General features: G+C 35.8%; 2 protein-coding genes across 9 annotated transcripts in view; one reads left to right on the plus strand and one right to left on the minus strand.

The window, feature by feature from the left end:
• Positions 1-19,197, plus strand: part of LOC124295250 — a 100,455-nt gene extending 81,258 nt beyond the window's left edge. The window contains exon 3 of the mRNA XM_046744616.1: positions 19,088-19,197. The gene's annotated coding sequence lies outside the window, so the exon portion shown is untranslated. The remainder of the gene's footprint in view (positions 1-19,087) is intronic.
• The window catches only part of LOC107221423 (trithorax group protein osa-like), a 247,354-nt gene that overhangs the window by 65,375 nt on the left and 154,959 nt on the right, over positions 1-27,020 (minus strand). For all 8 annotated transcript variants that reach the window (XM_046744413.1, XM_046744463.1, XM_046744214.1 and 5 more), the window contains one exon: positions 2,915-3,148. In XM_046744413.1, coding sequence (XP_046600369.1) covers positions 2,915-3,148 — 234 coding nt within the window. The remainder of the gene's footprint in view (positions 1-2,914; positions 3,149-27,020) is intronic.

The raw sequence follows: 27,020 nt of genomic DNA on the forward strand, positions 1-27,020 counted from the left end.
CAGTTGTTACGTCATAAGCGTAGAACGGTTGTTCCTACAACAAAAATAGTTAGTAACAAAATTGTAACTGATTGAATTCCTTACAAAATTGCCTTGTGGGAAATCTGTGTGCGACGTATAGATTCGGAGATATAGCCGTCCAAAGATGTGACTAAAATCGAAAAACTCGGCAGATGCACCAAATTTGCAATGATTCGCGACGTAGTTGTGTCGTCAAGCTGGTTCCACCGTTCTCAAAATGTAATACTTTTTAACAGAGATTGAGATAACATCAAAAATCAGTTTTTTACAGCTTTGCTAGCTCAAAAACACTTCAAGTTTTGGGCATTCAGTTTTACTTTTTTTAAAAAATCATCAGTTTATACCCTTTTACAAGTTCTGGTGTTAGGGAGGTTCTAGGCTGAAATCGCAAACTTTAGCTGGTGCGATTGATAAAAAATTTCACGTTCTGGAAATCATGTCTCTTGTATTAACCCTCTTAAAATTTGTCCAAAATATCATCAACTATCTAATTAGCAAATCCATGTTATCTTTTTGAACAATCAATAACGATTTACGATGGAATAATACATTTTTTCAGCCATTTCGTGTTTCACGTCTACAAATATATTGCTAGTGTAGCGACACAATTGAAATATTCTCTTTTTTCTGTGCACTCCTTCATCCACATGATTTCGCTAAATAATAATATCACGCGATTTTAATTTTCGAACGGCTCTACATCCGAAGCTATCCACCGCATACGATTTTACCATACGACAATTTTGTAGGAAGTTCAGTCAGCTACAAATTAGATAATAGCTAGTTTGGGCGTAGGTGCAAACATTCTACACTTATATTCTACGTGCTGCCATGCTTCTGGGGGGTTCAAATTTTCAGTGACTCGAAGACATTTTCGATATACACCTCCAAATGAACAATTTCCATCAAGATTCGCTTTGCTATATATGATTGTAGGGTTGGCTTACTTAGTGTCTGGACTACAAGAAAGGATTTTTCTTTAAACAAGTATGCACCAAATTTTAAGCAATATTCGTAACGTGTTTCTTGCGAAGGTATAATGAAAAGTGAGGTGAATGAGCAGAGTGCGATTGTGCTGTTGAAAGGAATGCATGAGTGCTGTGTGTATTGGCCTGGTGACAAAGAGCAATGGTGATGTTGTTATAATGAGTGTGTGTAGAGTATGCATGTTTTTGTGTAAGCTTGTGGGAGATTTGCATGAATTTAGTATCACAGCTTCTAATCGTAAGGTAATTCCACCACCGAGGGGCTACCATTCGTCAAAGTGGGTCAAATTCACCTAACTTCAGAACTGTAAATAATTCCAAAGCTACATGAAGTAACTTTACATGATTTCAAGTGATTTCAAGTGATTTCAAGTGACTTCAGGTAACTTCGTGTGACTTCACAGTAATTTTTTACGGTGAACACTTGATTTCAGGAGTCGCTGCCCGTCGGCCAGTATTATCACATTCATAACGAAAGTTGCGAGTTTAGTTACCCATTACGCGATCTAACCCTCACCGAAAAAAACCCCAACTTGGGCGTAAATTCGTACCCCTAACTTTTTTTTATGGGAAATTAGCATTATCTATAAGTTGAGGGTACGAATTTACATCCAAGTTGGGGTTTTTTTCCGTGAGGGAATGTTATCAATATTCTGACAGTATTGATCTTGCATTGTGTTGAATACGGTAAGTTTTGAGTGAGGTATTTCGGGTTTAACTGCGGGTCAAAGTTCAAGTACCCACATTCACCGCCATTAAAACAGACGAAGATGGACACATGTAGACCTTAATTCAAAGACAGCTAGTTTTTCTGTCGGGTCAATTACGTTGGTACCGCAGATTCAGGTTGCAATGCCACTGCCGGCCGGCCGCTACAGGTTGAATCTGCATTACAAACGTAATTGACTCAGCTGAAAAACTAGCAGTCTCTGAATTAATGTTCACATGTATACTTGCACTATTCTTTAGACTTCGAAGTGCCATATGCTAACGTGTATTTGGAGGTACCTAATTTTCTTCTTCGTGTTAGATTATTCTCAAGATCAGATATCTTCGTGCGAGAAAAAGGATACGTTTGTACTGGGAATATTGTAAGATGCTGCGAGATCTCGTCACAGCGTTGACATTAAAGTTTCATACTATTCATACCATGAAGTGTCCTCCTCGATATTACGAAATTTTTGTAGGAAACATTATTTGTACTACCTTAGTATCCCGTGTTATTTTGTTATTTTAATTAAAAATGGCGCACCCGTCTTAATATCTACCATCCGTCCATTTTTAAAAGCAAGTCAATAATTACTAATGTGAAATTTTTTGCAAATAAATTTCGCATCATCAGTTTCAGAAATTTTGCAAGTAAAAAAAGGAATATATAATCGTACTGCATTTGTGAAATGTAGAGAATAAAATCTTTGTTTCAATATGTCGTACAATCGTATTAGGAAAAACTTTGAATAGTATATAGTACGATATTAAGAAACAGGCATTTGAATATTTTTTTAGATTATCGTTTCGACAACACATATCAAAATGGGTGCTTGAACGCTTTTTTCCCCTGTTTATTTTGCGGTAAATAATTTGTAGCAACCAAGCGATGAAACGTTCGGGCAAGTGTGTTGGCGGTGCAATTTTTTTTCTCTGAACTTTATACAAAAATCAGTGTAAACAATATTTCATGGTATTTCTCAAAAAGTTTTACAATATTGAATCGTTTTGTTTCAAAAATTCTAATATGCACGAGAAATTAAATATAAATATACAGAAAACAGTTTTTTTTTTTGCGATAACTATAATCAAGACAGCGATATGAGGTTGAAATTTGTCATCAGGCAGTCTATGGCCAATACAAAACATCAGTTAAATGCACAAGGTATTTTAGACTTGAAATTCCAATTTGAAATTACCTGTGACAATTCTCCATCAGAATATCTTCTTTTAACGCCATGTTGATTTTGCTGAAACGAATTAAACTTCTGATCAAGAAGTTGCTGCATCGGTGGTGATTGGATCGTATAATGAACCTGTGCTTGCATGTGCCCATTCTGGTATTGTATTTGTTGCGTATGATACTGAATCTGTGCTTGAACTTGTGGCGGGGGTACGCAATGCATAGGCAGGTTTGCCGGAGGGAGCTGAACCTGAAATATCACATTTTTACAAATGATTATTATTTGTCATTAAGGGGGATATATACCCTACAGTTGTTCGAAGGTCCCTGTTTCGTCTGGGATGACGGGTAAACGAATCAGCACACTTCAATATTATTTTTTATTTTATATTTGTCCTTTTGTTTTATTACATATTTATTGTAATGTGTGCATGTGTGCTTGAAGCGGTAGCGTGTGAGAACATCACGTTAGTGGTTTGTCTAATTGCTGAAAATTGAAAAGAATTTAATTAATCAAAGGATTTCCTATTATTGGGTTCAAACAAAGACCGATCTTACAGACCCTCTGATATAGCTAGAATTTTGCAGACTCGGAAGTTACCAGAGCTGCCTTTTCGAAGATAAGACTTGTTAGCCGGTGCTCTCCTTTCGGAGACACGGGATGGGAAAACCAGAGCCCCCCTCCTCCTAAGACATGGGTACAGAAACCGAAGCTGAAAACTCCTGATTTATTTGATTGCGATTGACTAAACTACAGACCAGGGTGTGAACCGTGGCTGTATGTCAGACTATAGTTCACCAGGTATTGTTCCTGGACTCGAATCGCTCAGAGCCATCCAACTACCTTAGTTTGATTAATCACCGTCTGTCGGTGATATCGATTTAGATCTTTAGTAACAGGGAACAGAAAACAGTTATGTTGAATAATTATCAAATTTTAATCAACCAAATCGAAACATATATTAAATCATAGTTTAACGTTTATAAAATTAATTATGTAAAGCGAAATTAAACAAATAAAATAAATTTTAAATTAACAGAATTTCTTCGTTGTGCTCCTATTGTATTCTAAATAAAATTGCTCTATCGCCTATACCTGCACTCTCTATCTTTTCAACATTCTAGAAATCTCGTGCTATCGTGGATTCTACCTTGTACATGATCTCTATTTCTTAAATTTGAAGCGCTATGCTTAAAATTTCATCTAACACAAAATTTGAAGCTAAGTTCGAGTATGCCCTCGAGGTGAGCGACGCCGCGTTTCTGAGTGGGTCAGCTCAGCACTGTGCCTGCCATCTACTGAAGTCTACTGAGGAGGCACTCTGGCGCACCTGTATTTATACCGCCCGAGAACCTTCCGTGGTGCCACGCCGCCGCTGTCGATATCGCGAAACCCTGTCTGTGAATCGTGTGTCTGTGCTACGATCTTGCATACAAGTCTGGAAACTGTGGTGGTGGGGGTATGTCCTCTTATTGAAGCACCGGCCATTTCGCCCAGTGACCACGAGTGGCGCTGCCATAGAGGGGTTCAAGCTGTGCTAGAGAGATGGAAACAGGTCCGTCCGTGGTTTTGAAATCTGTTTCCGTTTTTCTCATACAGCCTGAATCCCTCGATAATAGCGACACTCGTGGTCACTAGGCGAAACGGCCGGTGCTTCAATAAGACGACACCCCCACCAATGTGTTAGATACAACGACTATCTTTGTTCGGGAACTCTGGTGGCAGATAGCGAAACTACCTTAATGTAATATTGTTACGAGTTTAATCTCTGATATTTATTTTTAACTCTATGGTAGTCACTAAGAAAGAAACGAGAAGATAAAGCTTCCCGTTCTTTTCGCCGATTCGTTATACCTTGAATATCAAGTATTTTGTGTGTCAGATTAAAGACTATAAATAAAGGATTGTTCTAACAAATTATATACAGACCATCCTAACCACTACCAATAACACAATGAAATTTTGATCGAGTTTCCAAGCTTGTATGTTGTAAGATTGTGCTGTAGAGCTAGCAGAGCGATGTCAGCAGACCACCACAAAGACGATTCATCTCGCGTGAGAATAACTCGATGTACACGTAAATAAATTCAAGGAGCTTCGTGAAGTGAACCGGAAGTGCATCGAGTTGTTTTCACACGATTCTGCTCAAGCAATAAAATCTGGAAGGGATGAACTTTTTTCTAATATTGAAATTCTCCCGTTGCACTTTGAATAAATTCGTGAATAAATTCGAGAAGCTTCGCGAAGTGAACCGAAAGTGCATCGAATTGTTCTTACGCGATTCTGCTCGCGGCTGGGTGTTTCGGTCGTCATTTTACGAATTTCGTATTCGAATTTGTATTGACCATGGTAGTCAGTAGGTGAGTGATTTGCAATGAATAGGAAATTAATGGTTTTAATGCCTAATAGTCAATAGGCTGGTTCCATTTCAAACCGTCCAGCATGGTCGGGACGAAAAATTCAAACGACTTGTAAATAATTTATATGATTCTTTGGGTAATTTAAGGGGACCCGTATTTGGTCATTTTACTCTAATAAATTTCATCTCTGCACGGCTATTACCATTTTTTGTCAAAAACTCGTTTTTTACAGATTCCGTAAATTTACTGTTTTTTTTAAAGTGCTATAACTTTTGAATGAATTAACGGATTTGAGTGATTTTTTCCAAAATGTGCGTATTTTTATCTTCTTTCAGAAAATTCCAAGTTCAGGAAGATCGGCACAAAATCGCCGGAGTTATTCACCGTAATGTAAAATAATCCGAAAAAATTCAACCCCGATTTTCGGGAATTGCATTTTTTTTTCTCTCACCAATTTTTTTCTGAATAGTTCTTTAAAGATATTAACTCTTCGCACAAGTTTCGTTAGCGGATTGGTTCTGTAAAAAGAGTTATAAATTTTTCAACATCACGAATATTTTATATTTTCAGGTAGCTTATATTTTGTACTGTAAATCGATTTCTTCATGTCGCTACATTGTTTCTTTATGTTTAATACATGTATACGACGAAATAAGTAGGTAGGAAAAATTATAGTGAAAATAAAAAAATGAAAAACTAGTTATAGTGAATTCATGTTTATTGTAATATTGAACTGTTTTGGGATTAATATAGTCTTATTTTTAAATGGATTTTTCATACTTTTCCTACCCACTTATTTCGTCGTATATATAAATTTAAGGTAGTACCGTGATAATAGCAGTCCTCAACTTTCAGAAAAATATCCCCTGTATAAAACATTATAACTAACCTAAAAAGTAGTTGAGACACAGTACACCTTTGCGCCTCCTCTCACATGCGCAGAGGTATAAAAATTATCCCATTGCGTCTTTTGTCTGACTTCGCAACGTTGCATTCTAACTCAGGATCTCTTACCCCTCAAGCATGTGTTATAGAGAAATGTATTGTTTTGAAATCAATTTGAGGTTAGTTATAATTGGAGATTGAAAATAATAAACAATGACTTCGCGATTAAAAAACGGCAGATTTGTCAAAAAAAGGACTGCTGATAAAATTAATAATGCCTAAGCAGGTATGTCTAATGCTAAAAAACCAAAAGTTGAAAATGCACTTGACGGAAAGGACGGAGATAAAATTCCTGTTGAGAATGGGATAGTTACGTGGAAAGTAATTGCAAAAAATCTGAAATGCACAAGCTGCAGAAGTCTTTTGGATTTAGAGAAGCTTTATGAGTTCAAAAACGAAGGTTTCCATTTAAAATTTAAAATAAAGTGTGATAAATGTGCAAAGCTTAATAAGGTCAACACTGGAGTAAAAAGCAAGACAGTCTCTGATATTAATTCATCCGTGGTACTTGGTAAGTTATAAATATTATATTTCAATGAATATAATTAATTATACACCTAATTATTATCAATTTATTAATATCTATTATGTTAATACAATGCTATGGTTTAATTAAAAACTACATATATAAATGTACTTAGTTTTTTATATAATGTATTAATTAATTATGTGTTTCAGGAGCTATCCATTCAGGTGTAGGAAACACCAGTTTAAATAAGATTCTAGCTTGTGCAAATTCACCTCAAATAAGAAATCAACTATATAAAAGATATGAGGTTATAGTTGGCAAAGCTATTGAATCAGAAGCAAAGGACAGTTGTAAGCGAACTGCGTCAGAAGAGAAAGAATTGGTCATTAAAAATGTAAAGAAATTATGCGATACATTGTAAGCATTTATTTCGATTTATTTAAAATATTGACAGAGCTCATGCAGATAAAATAATAATTATAAATCACATTTTTACTCCAAGGTTTTCTGATAGCAAAATATTATTGCATTGTAATTAATTGAATTGTGACATAATCATGGCTAAAAATTGTAAATATTTTTGTGGAATTTCTATCATATATTTGAAATATTATACATTATTGGATGATTTATAATTATTATGTTATTATCAAATGTATAATATACGGCAAATTAAATTTTAACTTGAAATATGACTTGTGATTTTCTTGTTTAACTGTCACAAAGGAGAAATTGAGTATTGCTGTCATAGCTTTAGGTAAATAGTTTATAATTGTAAATCGCGCACTTCAAAATTATGTACTTTACCGAAAATTTTTTGTTGTATGTTGTACATTTGATATTGAATTGAATTAATAAATAAAATAAAAATAAAAACATGATTGGAAATTTCATGAAATTTTGTCGTTCAATTTCAGGCCTCCCGAAATCACCAAAGACATTTTTCCTCAACTTGACATCCTCAACACCTATTCACAGAATAGTAATTATTTATTTGATAATGCTTTAGGTGAAATAATAAATATAATAGTATCATTTGATATGGGTTGGACAAAACGTGGTAATGGATGTAGCTAGGACAGCTTAAACGCTTATAGTACAATTATTGGATTTTTGTCGGGAAAAATTTTGGATTACACGACGAAAAATCGAAAATGCCGGAAATGCTATATGGGTCGTAAAAAAGAAGACCATGACTGTCGATTAAATTTTTACGGTAGTGCTAAGGCTATGGAGGCTGCGGCAGGAGTTGAACTTGTCAATCACAGCACCATCTTAAAGGAAGCTGGTCTTCAAGTACGGGCCATCATAGGAGACGAAGACAGTTCTATGATTGCTGCTGTACGAGCAGACGATCGAACTCAAGAATTTTATAAATTGTGTGATAAAAATCACTTGACCAAGAATTTCGGGACAGCATTGTGGAAAATGCAATCGAGTTATAAAGAATTGGCTAGACAGGGTATTTCTCCTCACATTAAAAAATGCTTCTCATATGCTGTGTCTCAAAATAAGGGGAAATCTGAACAGTTGGCTATAAATTTGAAGCAAATACCTGATCACTTATTCAGTAGACACGAAAATTGTGGTAATTGGTGCAATCCTAATAAAAAGCATACTCTCAGTCTATCAGATGAAACTTTATACGGTGCATTAGTTAACTTATTTGAAGTATATGCCGCTAACTCGCATAAATTCTTTGTAGCGGCTTCAAGCCAAGGCAATGAGAGTTTTAATAATGTTGTAGCTCATAAAGCTCATAAAAATAAATGTTTGAGCACAAGTGCTGCTTGTAATATCAGAGTTGCATCTGATGTTTGTGTAAAAAATGATGGTGATACGAGTATTTTGAATATTCAAAAAAAGTTAAATTTTCCTAATAGACCTCAAACAGTTAAATACGTTGGTCAAATGGATATACACCGAGAGAAAAAAACGATATTTAACCAGTCAAAGGCTAAAAAAATATGTCGATTAGAATTGAAGAAAAAGAGAGAGCTTTCGAGGAAAAATAATGAACAAAGTGAGGGTATTACTTATGAAAGTAATTACGGGATTAATAGATTAAATGATTATGTTCGTGATTGCAAAAAGAGTAACATTATGGATGAACATGAAACAATTGTCGTTTACTTCGACATTGAAACTACTGGATTTGCAGCTGATGCTCATATTCTACAAATCGCTGCTATCTGTGATACAGAAGTTTTTAATGTTTATATGTATACACACCAAAACTAACATCTCCGCGTCAGCGAGTGCCGTTACTAAACTTCACCATAATCATGGGAAAAATTTATTTCATGATAAGAAGAAGGTACAAACTAATAAGTAATGTAATAAGTAATGTAAATGCTTCGACTATTCTAGATTACTTATAGGTTTTGGGGATACTTTAACAACGTTTCGATCAGTATGAAGTGATAGAAAGGGTCCTGGTAAATTTAAATTAGAGAGTCTTAATCAAGATTTTTTAATTAATTCAGATGATGAGCCGCAATCATTTCACGATGCTGCTTATGACGTTTTAATTTTACAGAATTTAGTCCAAATACTTGACGTAAAAAAAAAGTTGTTGGCTTCTTACAAGAAATGTCAAGTTTACTTGCAAGAATTTAATTTAAAAGTATTATGCAAGTTAAAAGATATTATTTCCTTGAACATGTGTAAAAAATTAGCTATGAATGACATTTCAGTTGATTATTTAGAAGAAATTTTCAAGCAAGGAGGTGATGACGTCGTGGTATGATTGTCTACTGAAAAAATTGACAATAAAGTAAGGATAACAAAAAAAAAGATATTATAGAAAATGTTTTAAAATTTTTAAGAAATGAAAATGTGCCAAAACTAGTGATTGATAAAGCAAAAAAAATATTTGTAAGAAAGAAAGAGTTTCTAAACAAACGTAAAATATTAGTAGCATTTATTATTTTTCTAAGGTTAAAAATAAATGCCTTTGTTACAGACTTTATCGAGAACTGTAATTTTATGTAAATAAATATTTAATATATTTGTATTGTAGTTATTCATGATTTATCCCATTGATTATTAAAAATATTACCAATTTTTATTTTTTCTGTACCGTAACCTATATCCGCAAAGTTTTGACATTTATTTCAATTCGTTGGGCCTTTATTGCATTTTAAACTTCCCGCGTAGTGCAACGTTGCCAAGTCACTATTTCTCACGGGTCAGGTTATGAGAGAAAGTTTGAAAATCATTAAAAGCAACAAACTTTAAAAATTATTTACAAAAGAATTCATACTGCTTGTTTATGGTTTTTTTAAAAAAAATTACTTGTTGTATCCTCAATTAATAATTCTCAGTCTTTGAAAATAATTCTAAGAAAAGTATGGCTGTTATTAAATAAAATGCTCACTCTAACTACGGTCGGGATAGGGAATACATGTTAAATGTACGACTTTCGATTGCTAATATTCCAAAATTTAGTATCGCAAGGACTATTAAAAAAAATTCCTACGCATAAAGGACACTTAAAATTATGTGTATTCGAAAATTGAAAGATATTGTGAGAAAAGTGATTTCTCACGGTACTACCTTAACAGAACGAAACAATGTAGCGACATAAAGAAATCGATTTACAGTACAAAATATAAGCTACCTGAAAATATAAAAAACTCGTGATATTGAAAAATTCATAACTCTTTTTACAGAACTAATCCGCTAACGAAACTTGTGCGAAGAGTTAGTATCTTTAAGGAACTATTCGAAAAAAAATTGGTGAGAGAAAAAAAAATGCAATTCCTGAAAAATCGGGGTTGAATTTTTTCGGATTATTTTACATTACGGTGAATAACTCCGGCGATTTTGTGTCGATCTTCCTGAACTTGGAATTTTCTGAAAGAAGATAAAAATACGCACATTTTGAAAAAAAATCACTCAAATCCGTTAATTCATTCAAAAGTTATAGTACTTTAAAAAAAACAGTAAATTTACGGAATCTGTAAAAACGAGTTTTTCACAAAAAATGGTAATAGCCGTGCAGAGATGAAATTTTTTTAGAGCAAAATGACCAAATACGGGTCCCCTTAAATTACTCAAAGAATCATATAAATTATTTACAAGTCGTTTGAATTTTTCGTCCCGACCTTGCTGGGCGATTTGAAATGGAACCAGCCATTACGAGTTGAATCCATTCGAATGTTCCTGCTAGTTAGACAATAGTGGTTCTACTCTGTTAACAGCGTCACCTTCTTTTCGAAAAATAAGACCGCTTTCTGTTAGCGAAATACGGGGAAGGTTTTTCTCTTTCTACTCCATGACGTATTTGATCTCTTTCCGTGTAATTTGAGTTTTGTTAATGAACTAGTTATTAGAGTTAAGTAACTCATAGTTTCGAGTACATCGCGTAAGTTTTATCGTTTTTGTTTTCTTAGTATTCGAATTTTCCTTGTAAAGGTACAAGCGTCTCGTCTTCACGCTGTAGCCGTGTAAGTATCAGTCATCTTTAATTTTATCATCTCGCGTAATTGTTGTTATCCAGTTACATATTTTAAATAATTGTTATTTAAATTTTCGTTTATAATAGTTTCATGATACTGTATTGAATATTCAGATTTTGTTTTGTACTATTGTTCATCTCATGTCGTGCTATTTGGGTTATCTATAATTTTGACGCTTGTTTCATAACAAGTAGCTTTACCATCTCTATATCCGGTATATTATCAGGGTTTTCTTGAAAAATCATTTCGATGTTTTGTTCTTGATTCTGTATGAATTCTCTTCCATTTTATTGTTTGATAGCGTACTATATTATCGAGCCTTCCGGAGCCGCTTGTGCGAAGCAGAGTATCACCGATCTGCTTCAACGACCCCGAATGAACTTCTATTCTATCTACTAACTTCCAATTGCGTTCTGTGTGTGTGTTAACCTTTTTACTCTCCGGCCTACATGCCGCTCTATCAAGTGCTGAAAGATAGTGCCTCGGATAAAAGCTGTACAGTCTACATTAAGAAAAATAATGCTATTCATGACAAGTTCGCCAAACTTGCCGCGGAACCTAAACCACCCAATCAACCCCCCTTGTGGTCTCTTTTTTTCAACAGTAAAAAGTATCCCCCTCTATCTTCCACTCCACATCGGAGTCCAAGTAGACAACAACCTACCTCCTCACATATGAACAACGTGACCGCAAGGAAAACTGGAGCCAAGCAGACCACTATTCTCCTCCCTCAGTAACCTTACGTCTAGACGCAACTCTGCCTCCTCCTCAGTCGAGAGTGAATTCTTCGCAACGCTAATTCCTGCCTAGACATGTGACGAATTTGACTCCCCCATGGAGACTGAACACCTTCTTAATATATCTCAGGACATCCCCTCCATTTCTGAATCCGAAATGAGAATGAGGGATTGAATGAAAACTGAAATTCGAAACTCTCTGGACGATTTTACTAATTTCCTATGTGAAAGAATCGCGGACGAATTCCCAAGCTCTGATCAAATAATAGTTAATATCAAAGCTTCGGAGGAGTTGTTTAAGCAAAAATGCCACAATCAACATGACTAGCAAGCTCAATATTTTACAACAGAATTGCCGCAGCATTTTTGGTAAGACCAACGAGTTTGAGGACTTCATTTATGAGTTTGATATTATTTGCCTTACAGAAACTTGGCTAGCTGACAATCAACTCCTAGCATATAAAGACTTCAACACCCTGAGGAGGGACAGGCCTTTCCTCACTCCGTGTCGCAGCGTGGCTCTCCTCATTCTTAAACAAATATTTTATTAAAGATTGGACATCTTCTTCTTCCCCAAAAACTGGAGTGGCACATGGTCCAAATTAAGATTTCAGACACAGATTTGCACATTTTAAACGTCTATAGAGCTCCCAATAAATTTCTAACGCGTGCTGAATGGAAAGAGTTCTTCTAGGGTCTCGCATAGTTTGAAAACCTCCGTGTTTATGGAGACTTTAACTCACACCACTCTGCATGGGGGAGTCATTTTCTAAATCAAGATGAGAAATTTCTATGAGACACATTCGAGAACAGTGATCTCATCATTTTAAATGATGGATCGCCAACTAGAATCCACGCAGAACCTAATAAACGGAGTGTCCTGGGTTTGACTTTGGCTTCAGCACCGCTTTTCACTAGCATCTCCTGGCACGTAATGGAAGACCCATTAGGCAGCGACCACTTTCCTATCCACATTCGCCTGGGGGGTCTCTCTCCACAGATTCCAAAGAAGAAATAAACTCGACCTTAATTATGTCAACTGGACAACCTTTAACAACACAATCATCCCTAAGCTCAACGATCTATCCAGAGAGGCCAATAATTTAAACACTTGATATATCCAACTTCTTAACTCTATATACGATTCCCTCCGGGCATCTGGAGGGAAGAACCTGGAGAACTCGCCTTTAAAGAAAGGATCACCTCCTGCTGCTCTCTGGTGAACTCAGGAGTGCTCCAACAAGGTGGCCTGTAAAAGATCGGCGACCATGCGCTTTAGTGACAACTCCTCTGAGGAGAATTTGGTATCATATAATAAGATAGACAAAGAGGTTAAAAATTTCCTCAGAGATACCAAAAGAAATAGCATCAGAGAATTTTCTGCTCCTCGATTGGCCCGCAGACTAGGCTTGATAGGGTCTAGCGGTTAATCAAGGCCTTTAAAAGGAGATTCCACCTTCCCAAGACAGTTCCCACTCATTCCCCAGATGATAAAGACATAGCATTTGCATGTAGCAAGGTCTTTGTCCCTTTCGCGGTCGAAAACTATATCATTCCAGAGTCCGGAACCTACGACTGTATATTGGACGCTGATATCACTCAAGAAGAGCTGACTTTGTCAGTGCAATCTGCCAAAATTGGATCCTCTCCAGGAATAGACTTACAATTAATCACATATGAGGTACTCAGACGACTTCCCCTTGAGGGGCTGAGCTTCTAACTCTATCTCTTCAACCTACTTCTTAGGTTAGGCAAATTCCCAGAGGATTAGTCTCGTTACATAGTGTGTTTCGTACCTAAACCTAGATCTAAGGGATATAGACCAATTTCCTTCTCCACAGCCATCCTCAAAACCTTAGAGAGAATAGTCAACTTTAAACTACTCTGGTGGACCGAAAACTGCCATATATTTCCGAAATGTTTTTACGGTTTCAGAAAAGGCAAATCGGTTAATTATAACATCACTGTTCTCACAACTGACATCTCCATAAGTTTCTTAAAGAAGGAATACTTTGCTGGTGTATTCCTGGATATTGAGGGAGCGTTTGATAATGTGATCCCCAAAATTCTTATCCAAGATCTAATTGAACACGGCATCTCCGACCGAAGCGTGGGATTTACAAGACAGGTAATCTGGCGAATGGTGCTCCATGATAGGACCCGGAGAGCAGATCTGGGTGTCAGACTTACAAGCCTCGGCCTCCCCTAGGGTTCTGTTCTCAGCCGAATTCTTTTCAATACCTGCATTAGACCTATCCTTAACAATATCGGTCCCAAAACTAAAACCCTCACATACGCCGACGATGTGGTAATATATTCCTCCCACCGGGAACTTCATATTGCTCTTGATGAAGTTTTAGCCTCCCTAGAATCCATAAACTCCTAGCTCTAACACAGAGGCCTAATGGTTAGTACGAAGAACTCAGCTCTGTGTATTCTCTAGGAGACTTCTCGGCAACTTACCTATCAACATTCAATTCAACAATTCCCACATTCACAACCTATCTACCCACTTAGTTTCTTAGTTTCACTTCCGTTAAATTCTTAGGCGTAGACCTAGATAGAAAGCTCGTTTGGGTAACCTACATTGAATATAACAGGTCCAAAGCCATCCAAACCTCTCCGTACTTTAGGCTATTTCGAGTTTTACGTGGGGAGGTCACCCCGCAACAATGCTAATCGTGTTTAAGAGATTTGTGAGAGCTCTCCTTGACTGGGGAGCGTAATTAGTTGGTAACGCCTCTAAATGTCATCGGTCAAGACTCGAATCGGTTCATGTGTAGATGTTATGTTTACCCTTTTTAAATTCTTGCTTCTGATAAGAAGCCACGCAAGACAGGCAAAGCCGTCTAATAAATGATATGCGGATGTGCAAATCATTAATTACGAGAAGATAATTGTTGAAAATTGACAATTCGAAAATTTGGTGATTTCGAAAAATTAAGGACGGAGCCAGGAATCGAACCTGGCGTCTAGAGATGCTTGACCGGAGCCTTAGTCCACTAGACCACCTAGCGGCCCTGACTCTGTTGTCGTTAATTTCTCTCATCACCAGTGAGTTCGAATTTGTTTTTGTGTACCTGGTATGTATGTATCAAAATTTTCGTCTCTTCAAGCACTGTGTATAAGAATGTAATGTGTAGATGTTATGTTTACCCTTTTTAAATAAATATAGTACATAAATATATTATTAAATAATATAGTAATATGGTTATACCCAAACTCCAACTAATGGAATCCCTACTTGACAGGCAAGGGCACAATCTCAGCTACACTGGTTTCTACGTTTACAAGGTATGGTCCTCGATAAGGAACACCGCATCCTGGATTAAATCTTCCAAAATCCCCACCTGCTATGACTTAGAATACCCGGCTATTTTTAATCCAACCAGCACAAACAGCTTCTTCGGACTTCGCATAAAACGAGCTCCATCTTCTGCTACATATTTAAAACTGGCCTGTAGGTCGGACTTTCCAGACTTTCTTCAAATTTACTCCGACGGTTCCAAATCCTCTTTACCTCCGAACGTTTCTTGCCGCGTTTTAAATAAATTTATTCATTTCGTTTCGTTTCTTTTATATCTATTTACTTTAAACTTTTGGGTTCCATTTTTAGCGTGCCCGCGCGAGTCTCAGCTTTCCTTGTAAGGCGAGCCGGTAGCACATCCCAATACATGCTGAAACGCGATATTTTATATCCCGTCACATGGGATATTGTAATGCACTCTTCCCTCCACAGAATAACATATAAACAGCGAAGGCACGTCTGAGGTCAATACTCCAGAAAGAATGACTAGCTAATTTTATTCAGAATGTCTTGCATTTTTCGCTTGTAATTAATATCGCTCGCCTTTTGTCAATATATTCGATACTATTACTATTCTCTACTTGACTGTGTTTATCTGTTGCATACGACCCCTCCCCTCTACCATTATCTTGTCTATACTGAGCCGGCTGTGCAAAACCATCGTAGAACCTGATCGGTTCTTCCCTTGTATTTTCTGTAATTACCTTATATCTGACGCTACTGCGTCTGGCGCCCAACAATAGTACCTTTATCGTTAATTATCTCCTTCTTCTGATCAGTACCTATGCCGTAGGGTAACCGGACTTTAGCCCTCACGATTATCTATTTAAAATAAAATTAATTCCGGTTACAATGCATACATACACCCAGACGCCCATCCGAAAATGGCCAGAGGTGTTTCTCTAGATCTCAAAACATCGAACTCCAGTGAAAATTCAACTTTTCATTTTCGGGGTGATTACATTAACTTCTTATTTTTCTCTGAAAACAGGGAATCGAGAAGTTAAAAATTGAATGAGTTTATATCTCCTCTACATTTTAAGACAGGATATTTGGAAATAGTTTTAAGTTTAATAACGCCTAATTGTTTTATGGCCACAATTGATTTAAAAGATATATCTTGTTGAATACTTATGTTCGTTAATCTGAGATATAACCGGTTTCTCCTTTCATTGAGCTTTTTATGAACTCGATTGTCTCCCTTTTGAAAATTGCATTGCTCCACAAGTCTTTAATAAATTTATGAAAACTCTGGCTCATTTTTTGAGATCCAGAGGTCTAAGTTCTCGAGGTTAAGAGTGTTAAGACAAGTTGGGAGAGTGCGCTCAAAAATATAAAACAAACGAGAAGCATGCTCAAGTCATTTTCATCACACGTGCATAAAAAATGGGGCTTTGCGTAGCAGTTTGGCCGGACGAAAGTAGCCAGTCTCATCTTAGTTTTATAAAGATAGGTTCGCGCATGCCGAGTCCATAATTGCTTCATTTTCGTCTCTAGGGAGAAGAAATTGACCACTCGCGTCCCACAAAACTACTACGCAAAGTTCGACCACTTTTCATTCACTTGCTATAAAAATTATCGTGTGTGATTCGGGCCAAAAGTTACCGATCGTAACTCACGTGATTGTCACCCTCTCTTCGCTCAGGTGCAAACTTCACACTTTGGCCTAGCAATAGAGCAGAAAATAAGTGATTCTGTGACAAAAATACTAGCGGAATTCCGAATGTGCCATCATTACACGAAAGGCAGTCCGTAATTGTATTTTTTATGTTTGTTACTCACAACAATGGTCTAGAATTTTTTATTAACGTTTATACGCAAAAAAACGTGATTTTGAAGGTTGCTTGCTTATAGTATCGAAACCAATGAAGCAATCTTGATACTATCATGACACGAGTTGTAGAGAATCAAAATGCGAACAAATCATCTTGATGCTGTCACGAGACGAGTTGAAGAGAAACAAAATGCGAGCTTTGAAACGACTCGATCGGATCATTATTAGCGGAGAAAACACCAAAAAAACAGAAAAAATCTTCATTCTTTCAAAATTTCATAACTCCGTTATTTCTCAAGCCATAGTGCTGGTCCTTAGAACAAAAGTAGTGATTGACATGTTCTTCATTCACGCACAAGATAGGCGCCATCGGATGAATAGTTTTGCACAATCGCGATTTGAATTTTTAATACACTATCTTTCGCAGCGTCTAGATGGGTTACGAATGGTCCGATTTCAATTTTCCAAAAAAATTTTTAAAAAGATAAGACACTTCAAAACGTATATCATAATTTTATGCCAAAATGCTGCACTATAGGTGAAAAATGATCCCGAACATGACTGAAAACGGCCGAGCGCAAGAACGCAGTCGAGTAGTGGGGATTGTACAAGGGGAGGCGCATGTGTAATAATAGAAGCGCACGGTGCGAGATTTATCAATCTTTTAACTCGATTATTTCAGCAACCACTGGAGCTATGTCAATTTTTTTATTTTCTATTATGGGGTAGCTGAACCACAGGAAACTGATTCTCCATTCAGATATCACAAAAAATCAGCGGAAAAGCTGCAATTGAATGGTTTTTAAAAATATCCTTACATGAATATGAAATAGATGAAAAATAAACGAAGAGGAACATGATTTATTATAGTACATGATCATCGACAAAGCTCCATTGGTTGCTGAAATAATCGAATTAAAAGATTACTAAATCGTGCGCGATGCGCTTCGATTATTATATATGCGCCTCCCCTCGTTTTCAATCATGTTCGGGATCATTTTTTACTCCAATCTTGTCTGATTTGGTCATGGATAATTCAGAAGACGATTGTTCAAACAAACTTGATTTTACGCTTCCATTCTATTTCAGATTTGTTAATAACATAATCACTGATGTTCCTTCCAACAAAGGCGATTCAATTCTAAATGTCTGAACAATTCCACCCTCGGTTACGTATCACATCTGAAATAGAATGCAACCGTGAATTCAATTTTTTTGATATGCTTATTATCAATGAAAATCAGTTTATCAAAACGGAATGGTTCTACAAAGTCACCTGGTCACAGAGGTACTTAAATTTTCACTCTCACCATCCCAGATCATACAAGATTGGAAGGATCAATTGTTTGGTTGATAGAGCGATTAGATTATTTAGTATTGAATTTCATAATAAGAACCTTTCGTTGATCTATCATGTACTACGCAAGAACGATGATCCACCGACCCTTCTTAATAAACGTATACAAGAGAAATACAAGTATGTTTGTGATTCTCATAATAATAATGAAGTAACTGTTGCACCTATTAATCCCAAAAACTTTGTTTCTATCCTTTATATTGTCAATCTATTCGAGTCTCTAAATAGAATTTTATCAAAATATAATATTCAATTTGTCGGTAAAAAAGTACATGATTTATCTTCCTTGTTTGATTCAGGTAAAGATTTTCTATCCTTGGACAAGCGTTCTTGCGTCGTTTAGAAATTTCTATGTAGACAAAGTAATATGTTATACGTAGGATAAACAAGTAGGCAGTTGCATACGAGAATCAATGAACATAAAAGAAACATTCATGAACATGAGGATAATTACACAGCTCTAACGAGACATTAGATTGAATTTGATCATGCCTTCAACGATGATCAAGTCAGTATTTTAGATGTTGAACCTTTGTATTACAAACGCTTGTTGTTAGAAATATTTAACATTGTTGCACATCCTAATTCTCTCAATCTAAGACAGGATATTGAACATCTCAGCACAATTTACACTGCTGTGATACATTAACTATAACTACTAATTATCGACTGAACTTGCTCTCTACCTTATCTTATTATGATATTTTCCTATCCATTTACATCGTAATCTCATTGTTGATGCTTCTTCCTACTTACTGATTTCGTTCTCTTTTCAGTTGCACGTTGGAGGATCTACTTGTAGAAAATCGATTTTTTGTCTGCTGTGTCTTTAAATTAATTTAAAAACTAAGATGAACGTTTGGGAGCTACGTATTGCTATTTTCATTACCACAATGGGCTTTTAGTCTACTTTGTTTTATTTAATGTTTTCTTTATTCTTCGTTTATAAGATGTGTAATATTCCACGTCATTATCAGGTAATTCCTATTGAAGGTTATGTCTGCACACGTGCCTTCGTTACTCATAATTATCTGTTATAAGTTTAAATATTTCACTCCTTTTACCAATTGCTCTTTTATTGTCATAGATGGTTTTGTAAATAAATAATCGTTCTGAAAAGGGCCGCCACTCGGGCCGAAACGTAAACAAAATTTTTGGTTGTCTGTTACTGATCTTCATATTCAAGAAAAAGTTTTAATTCAACATTATCGAGGTCAAGAAACTATTATTCATAATTTTTTATGTATTCTGTAACATTTTGCCATAAAACAAGGATACTTGTTTTGCACTACTTTAGTTCTATTTGACAAATTTTCTGGAAAAATAGAAATCGGACCATTCGTGACCTATCCACATACTCTGAAAGATAGTAAAAAATTCTAATTGCAATTGTGCAAAAACTATTCATCCAACAGCGTCTATCTTATGTACAAATAAAGATCATATTACATCTGTTCGAAGGTCCCATACTACGCCTTGAAAAATGACGGAGTTGTGAATTTAAAAAAAAAAAAAAAAAAACAAAGTTATGTTCTGTTTTGGATGTTTTCTCCGGTTCTCTGATGGAGTCGTTTCAAAACTTATTGTTTGCTTGATTTGTGTCACAAAGGGAGAATTCGAGGGGGATTGGATAGTCGGGGTTTTTGAATAACAACACAGTTGTTTCGCGGGTAATTTAGTGAATCACAACTTGCTCAGGCGTAAAAACCCTCCCGGAGTGGAGGGAGAAGCCTGAACAAGCCAGATAGTGCAGCCAAGTTTTTTGACTGAAGTAACATAGGACCCGATTACATGAAAATAAATCAGTTCTTGACCTCCCTTATGATGTAGAAAATTTTCTTGGTTATGTAGATCTTCCTATTAAAAATATCGAAATTATAAATCAACGTTTCGACCTTAGGATGTGGGTCATCTTCAGGACTGTTTATTGCATCTAGTACAAGAGAGCAAAAAAAATATAAATTTGGTGAATTTTAAATATGTTATATTTATATATTATTTTGAATTTTAAATTAAATAATCGAACAAATTTCTTAGATGTAATGATTATTAACAAATCCTTGACCATAGAAACCGATTGGTTTCAGAAACTGACACAAAGATATTTAAATTATAATTGACATCATCCGAAATCCTGCAAGATAGGCACCGTTATTAATTTGGTAGATAGGGGAATAGAACTTGCAAATGATTGCTTCATGATGAAAGTCTTGAAATAATAAAAGAAGTTCTTTTAAAAAATGATTATCCATGCAAATTATTACACAAAATTATAACATCGAGACGCCGTGTCATAGTTAAAGGAGACACAACAAGGAAGATAATCATATGGATAACAATAATTTGTTTAGTTTCGTGTCAATTCCTTATGTTTCAGGATTATTTGAGTTATTAAATAGAACTTTTAAGAAATATAATATTAAATTCACCGGAAACAACTTAAATGATTTGTGGTCAGTTTTCGATTCGGGCAAAGACGCGTTACTTGGAGATAAACATTCAAATTTGGTGTACAAAATTCCATGTAAAAATTGTAACAAGCCATACATCGGTCAGACTAGTCGGTTACTTTCCGTTAGATTAAATGAACACAAGAACAACATCAAAGAGTTTGACCACCACACGGCCCTAACTAAACAAATGTTACAATTTAATCGCTAATTTGATTATCATAATATAAGAATTCTCTATGAAGAACCTCGTTATTATAACAGACTAATTTTCGAAATGTGCAATATTGTAAGTCACACTGATTCTATCAATCTAATTGTAAGACAGGATGTGGAGAATTTGAGTGACGCCTATGTAAAATTAATTACGGACGCTAGTCTCTAGGATAAGTTACCGACTGTGTTCACAATTATTCAAATTTGAATTGATAGTTTCTGTTCTATTTTCTCGTTACGGTTCCTCATTACTTCTTCCTTATTGTTTCGGTGGTCACCGCGTACGCACGCCAGAGTTTAATCTAAATTTTTCCAATTTAAATATCCTTGTTGTGACGGATGGAGAGATGGGAAGTAAGAAGAAAAAGAGAAAGGAAAAATTCCCGGTTCCTTAAAATATGATGAACGCATCTAGTCCACGGTTAATCCTCTTTTCTCAATGTAAATAGGTCTGTATAAACAGAATTAGGTGATATTACAAAAACAAGTGTTGGTCACGCATAACTTATTGGTTCAACCGTTTCAAATACCGTTATGCGATATTATATTGTGGTTTTTTTTTTCTTGTTCAAGGTATTTTTATAATAAAATTTTGTGTGTGTGAGTTCCATCCAAGGGCCCTCGTCATTGGTGTAAATTTAAATTTAAAATGTTGAACAATTCAAAGTGGAGAATGAAAAGAAGTCTTCAGTGCAAAGATACTTTTCTTCTGGTTCTTTTCGTGTTTGCTGGTTGGTTGGAAATTTTGTACAGTTCAGTATGAGACTTTACATCGTTGTGCAATAATTGAGATGCTATGTAACGAGTAAGCAAATTTATTTGTTTATATACATGTATGTATATTTTTTTCTCTTGTACTAGATGCAATAAACAATCCAGAAGATGACGCACATCCGAAGGTCGAAACGTTGACTTATAATTTCGGCGTTTTTAATAAGAAGACCTAAATATACAAGAAAATTGTCTACGCCAATTACATGACGATGAGGACCTCCAGAGGTCAACCTTAATTTCTAGCTTAATTATCGCTACCTAAGAGAGCTCTGTCATTTTAGTCTAATTAACGTAGGAGGGACGGTCTTAACAATAAGCGAAAGAAGACTTGGACCAATCTACAGAATTGTGGAAAGCACTCCCCACCTAAGCCTGCAACGCGGCCTCAGCCGAGGCCTCTTTCACATGGCAGGATGTGGACTCAAGGTCGCAAGAGAGGTGTGCCCCGGCGGCAATTCTAAGATCAATTCTAAGGTCACCTACCCGCGAGCACATCATGTGACTCGTCCAGCTGATGCCCCCAGCTTGATGAGCTAGTCGAACAATTGGTTAGTGGCTCTGAGAGGCGAGCCCATAATAGGGAGTTGACTCAATACAGGGAATCCAATTGAGGATAAGGTGGTTTACGAAATATGCACCAAGCTACGCTCATCCCCACTCATTCACGGCCGAAACCAATCTGCCTAAATCCGTGCGCCACCGTTATCAGAGCGTCAAGCGCCACCCGCCTGCCCTCTAGTTCTAAGCACTGAAACTAATCAAGCTGCTCTATATTTTGCGCTATATTGATCGCCAAATAGCTAGGGAGCTGGGTGGCAAAATTTATAAATGATTTGTGCGTTTGGCAGACATTATTAATATCAAATTTTGTACCATAAGAAATATTAAGGACCGCGTCTGCCACCATGGTAGGGCTGAGTTGTCAATTGACAGCGCTTCAAAAATGTAAAAAAAAGGGTACTAAATCATGTGTTCGTGTCTGCCTCTTGGACTGATGCTCAGAATCGTCCTCAAAACGTTGAAAATCCAGAGGCAGACATCCAGACCCCTGATTTTCCAAAGGCAGACCATTTGAATATAAATTTTTTTTTTAACTCAACGCTCGCGCCAAGCCACAAGTACAAAATTCTGCGCCTACAAAATGTTAATAAAACTAATTTATGTTACATACAAGCAATTGATAGGAACAATTTTAAAAACATATTTCAAAAATTCGGGTTCTAAATCTGTTACCTGCCATCCCGCAGGTATAAGATGAACTGTATTGTTTGTCTTTCTTTCTTAGAGAGAAGAAAGTGAGAACGTTATAACTCCGTAGAGAGTTGGGTCATATCTATAGATAGATATATGTGCAGGTATATACCTATACGTATATAATAAATTGTTAAATAATTATTTGTTTAAACAATTTGGTTAATAACTTTTGGGCAATATTATTATTGATGATCGTTGTTCATAGCATGTCGAAAGTTGTTGAATTTTTGCAGATTCTTATTAAGTAACAAAGTACGAAAAGTCTGATCGTACACAATTTTTGGCTGGGACGATCCATGACATACATCCTTAAATTTATTTGCGTCTTCTGACGTTGTAATAAACTGTTTTTTTTTTTTTTATTGGATCCAATAAAAAAGACTGAACAATGTATATAATAATACTAAAACTATTAATACCAACAATAAATAACCGTAATACCCACTTTCCCTTGATTCTGCGTGAACTTCAAAAAATCGTACACCTCAAAATCAGTGACCAAAATGTCTGCCAACTTTTTTTTGTATTCGGGCAGTCCTATTGAATCGAATGGACGCAACTAGAACGACGAACAAATGATTTAGTAGAGCTTTTTTTTACATTTTTACAACTACGTCCCGTTATAATGTAGGGCATGTCTGCATCTGGATTTTCAACGTTTTGAGGACGATTCTGACCATCAGTCGAAGAGGCATACACGAACACATGATTTAGTACCCTTTTTTTTACATTTTTGAAGCGCTGTAACTCAGAAACGCAGGGACGTACGACCTTAATTAACTGAACCAAATCGATTTGTATTGATATGAACTTTCATCCCCATTGATATGAGAGACGAACAAATCATTTACCAAAATGGCACCCAGCTCCCTAGTTAAAACGCGCGAACACTCATTTTGTACGAATTTTGATTCTCTACAACTCGTCTGTTGCATCAAGATCGCTTCATTGGTTTCGATTTTATAAGCAAAAAAAAATAAAAAAAATTTTGCGACCATAGCTGCGAGTAGGAATCAACAAAATACAAGTACGGACTGCCTTCCGTCTGATGATCGCACAGTTGGAATTCCGTTAATATTCTTGTCATGAAAAATCCTCTATTGCTTGGCCTAATTCGTCGCAATAACAAACAATATACTATAGGCTTTGTCCTAAGCTTGAAAAAATATCATCTGCAATCTAAAAATCGGGTGAAAGTTTTAGGGTTTGTGCAGGATCGTCATAAGCTTAGTCTCAAATTTCCACAGCAGAAGAGACAGACGACATGTAACCTAATAACTCACTTCTCTAAGAAAGGGAGCTGTAAAATTAGAGAGTGGTGATCGTAGCCTGCTAAACGGTAGAGTAACAAACACAAGAGAATCAATCGGACAGAATAAAATTCATATCCCTTCAAAATTAGATCCCGTCAAGTATGCCGATTATTAGGAGTTATAGTTATACCACCAACATTTTTTCAGATTCCTCACTGTCTAGGATGGGAGAATATTGTTGTGGTAAATGGACCAAAAGTTGGTGGAATTTGTTAGAGCAGAGTTTTCGTACAAACGTTCTCGAATTGAAAGCAGCACTATATGCATTCGGGCGTTTTACAAAAAATTTACGTAGTCGCCAGATACTTTTGAGAACAGACAACTCCAGCCTGCATCAACAAAATGGGTAGAGTAGAATTTCCAAATCTCAATACCGAAGCCAGACATATTATCTGGCAGTAGTTATTCTTGCTATCAAAAATGTGTTGTCTACTGCCATAAGTATAAAATACCTATTCCAGGAGATATTTTAGAAAGTGGTAAATTATATAGAAATGAAATCAAACTATCTGCAAGCAGTATAATCTCCACGGACACACTATATCACACGTGTAACTTCAAAAGGCTTCGTCCTATTCACGTGGTCACTACTTGCGCTAACACATGTATAACTTTTGGCTAAGCCAAGCCCAGTGGAAAAAAGTTGTGGGTATATTGGCGCAAGGGATGAGCGCATGTCTCGGAAGGGGCCTTTTCAAGAGGCCTTGACGGTCGATTTATTGAACCGAAAACACTTTTCCAAAATTTGCTTGGAGAATTCGATTTTTAAAGTCGGTGCCCCATTTGCGATCAGTGCGATGAAGCAGCGTTGGCACATTCGTATACAGTTGGAATGCTGTATTTTACACATTAGCGCTTCACTTGGCGCATGCGCACTTTCGAATAACTCAATTGTACGCACTATGTCGTCAAGAGTAAGTTACCTAACTCTAATTTTACGTTTTGTGAGTGGCATTTTCGATGCTTCTCAGGTACGATCATATAGACAGGTCCGGAAACTCCTGTGGTGGAGGTGAGTCTCTTATCGAGGCGGGATGTGTTTGGGAAACCTACCACGAGTGCAAAGGTGCTGCAACCCAATAGTAGGTGGTAAACTCAGCTCCTAATATATTTTTTTAGATTTGTTCAACGCATAGTAGTTGCCGAATTTTGTTCATCAACAAATCCAATAACTGCATATAGAATGTAATAAGTAGGAATATGTATGGAATAAAATAAGTAGGAGTTACGTTTGAGCATTCACGTTGCTCCTCGATATACTCTATGGTTATTCTATTATACTTAGATTAAAGTCAGGAGTGACGACACTAAAAAGTGGAAAAATAAGTGTGACGCAAGAGGGTATAAAAGAACTACAGGGTATGATTTCTAACTTGACATCAATGTCAAAAACTACAAATAAAGCGGTCGAAGCGATTCAAAAATCAAACAAGGAAATGGTAGCATCACAAAAGAAGCTTGCCGAGGATATTGAAGCATGGCGATCAAAGTCTGAAGCTCTCGAAAATGATTCAACAAGCAAAAGAAAAAAATTGTGAGAATAGAGAAAAACTCAAGCCTTCCAAGACAAAGATACAGCAAAAAATCTTATGTTTTTTAATATACCAGAAAAAGGTGAGGAAACTATCGAAAGTTTTAGTACAGGCGAATGAGGCATGTAATCGACTGACTCCTGTTCTTTTCGAGAACAGCTTCGCCAATTTTTTCGTAGGTAGATTTGATCTCAACCAATGAGCCCTTGATTTTTCCGCCATATCAATTTAACAGCTGATTGTTTATAAAGATATTGAAAAAAAAATCGAATTTTTATTTTTAATTTTTTTTCTGTCGGCCTGAAGAAAAAATGTTTGATATGAAAGTAGTAGGTCTCATTCTCGTGTATAAGAAATAAATATTTTTGATTCAAAAAATAATTTTCAGTTTGGACGAAAATGCAAAAAAACCAGCCATTTTTTTTTTTATTTTTAAATTTCAATCCAGTTTCCTTGATTATAAATTAAAACCTTCGAAACACACATGTCGCCTGTGAAATCAGTGCTTCAAAAACCAGTCCAAAAATTATTCGATTATCTCGTACATTATGGCAACAAATAGCGATTTTCGAAAAAACTTTGGGTATCAATAGAATCCAACATAATGGGGCGTCAAAAAAAATTTTTGTAGAAGGATTTCTTTTTTTTTAAATCGAATTACTTTTTTCTCAGCAATCGGAATATGTCATTAGTTTTTGATTTTGATTAATGTTTTTATTCTTTCAATTTAATGCTTTTTTCTTAAATTTATTTTTCTTTTTTTTCGTCTATTTTTTTCACTTTTTTCATCTTTTTTCAATGATGGCAAGTAATTAGATTTAAAAAAAAAGAAATCCTTCTACGACAATTTTTGCCGGAGATATTGCGATATAAAAGAAAGAAAAAAAAAATATTGATCAAAATGAAAAACTAATGACATATCCCGATTGCTGAGAAAAGAGTAATTAGTTTTTTTAAAAAATAAATCATACAATTTTTATCGGAGGTATTGCGATATAAAAGGAAAAAAAAAAAAAAAACTTTTGTCCAAATAAAAAACTAATTGAATATTCCGATAGCTGAGAAAAAAATAATTTGTTTAAAAAAAGAAAAGATACTTCTACGATAATTTTTACTGCAGATATTCATTTAACAACTACCGTTCGACCGCCCGCTCTCGTATGCCCCCCG

Source organism: Neodiprion lecontei, chromosome 1 (genome assembly GCF_021901455.1).
Source record: "Neodiprion lecontei isolate iyNeoLeco1 chromosome 1, iyNeoLeco1.1, whole genome shotgun sequence".
Taxonomy (NCBI): domain Eukaryota; kingdom Metazoa; phylum Arthropoda; class Insecta; order Hymenoptera; family Diprionidae; genus Neodiprion; species Neodiprion lecontei.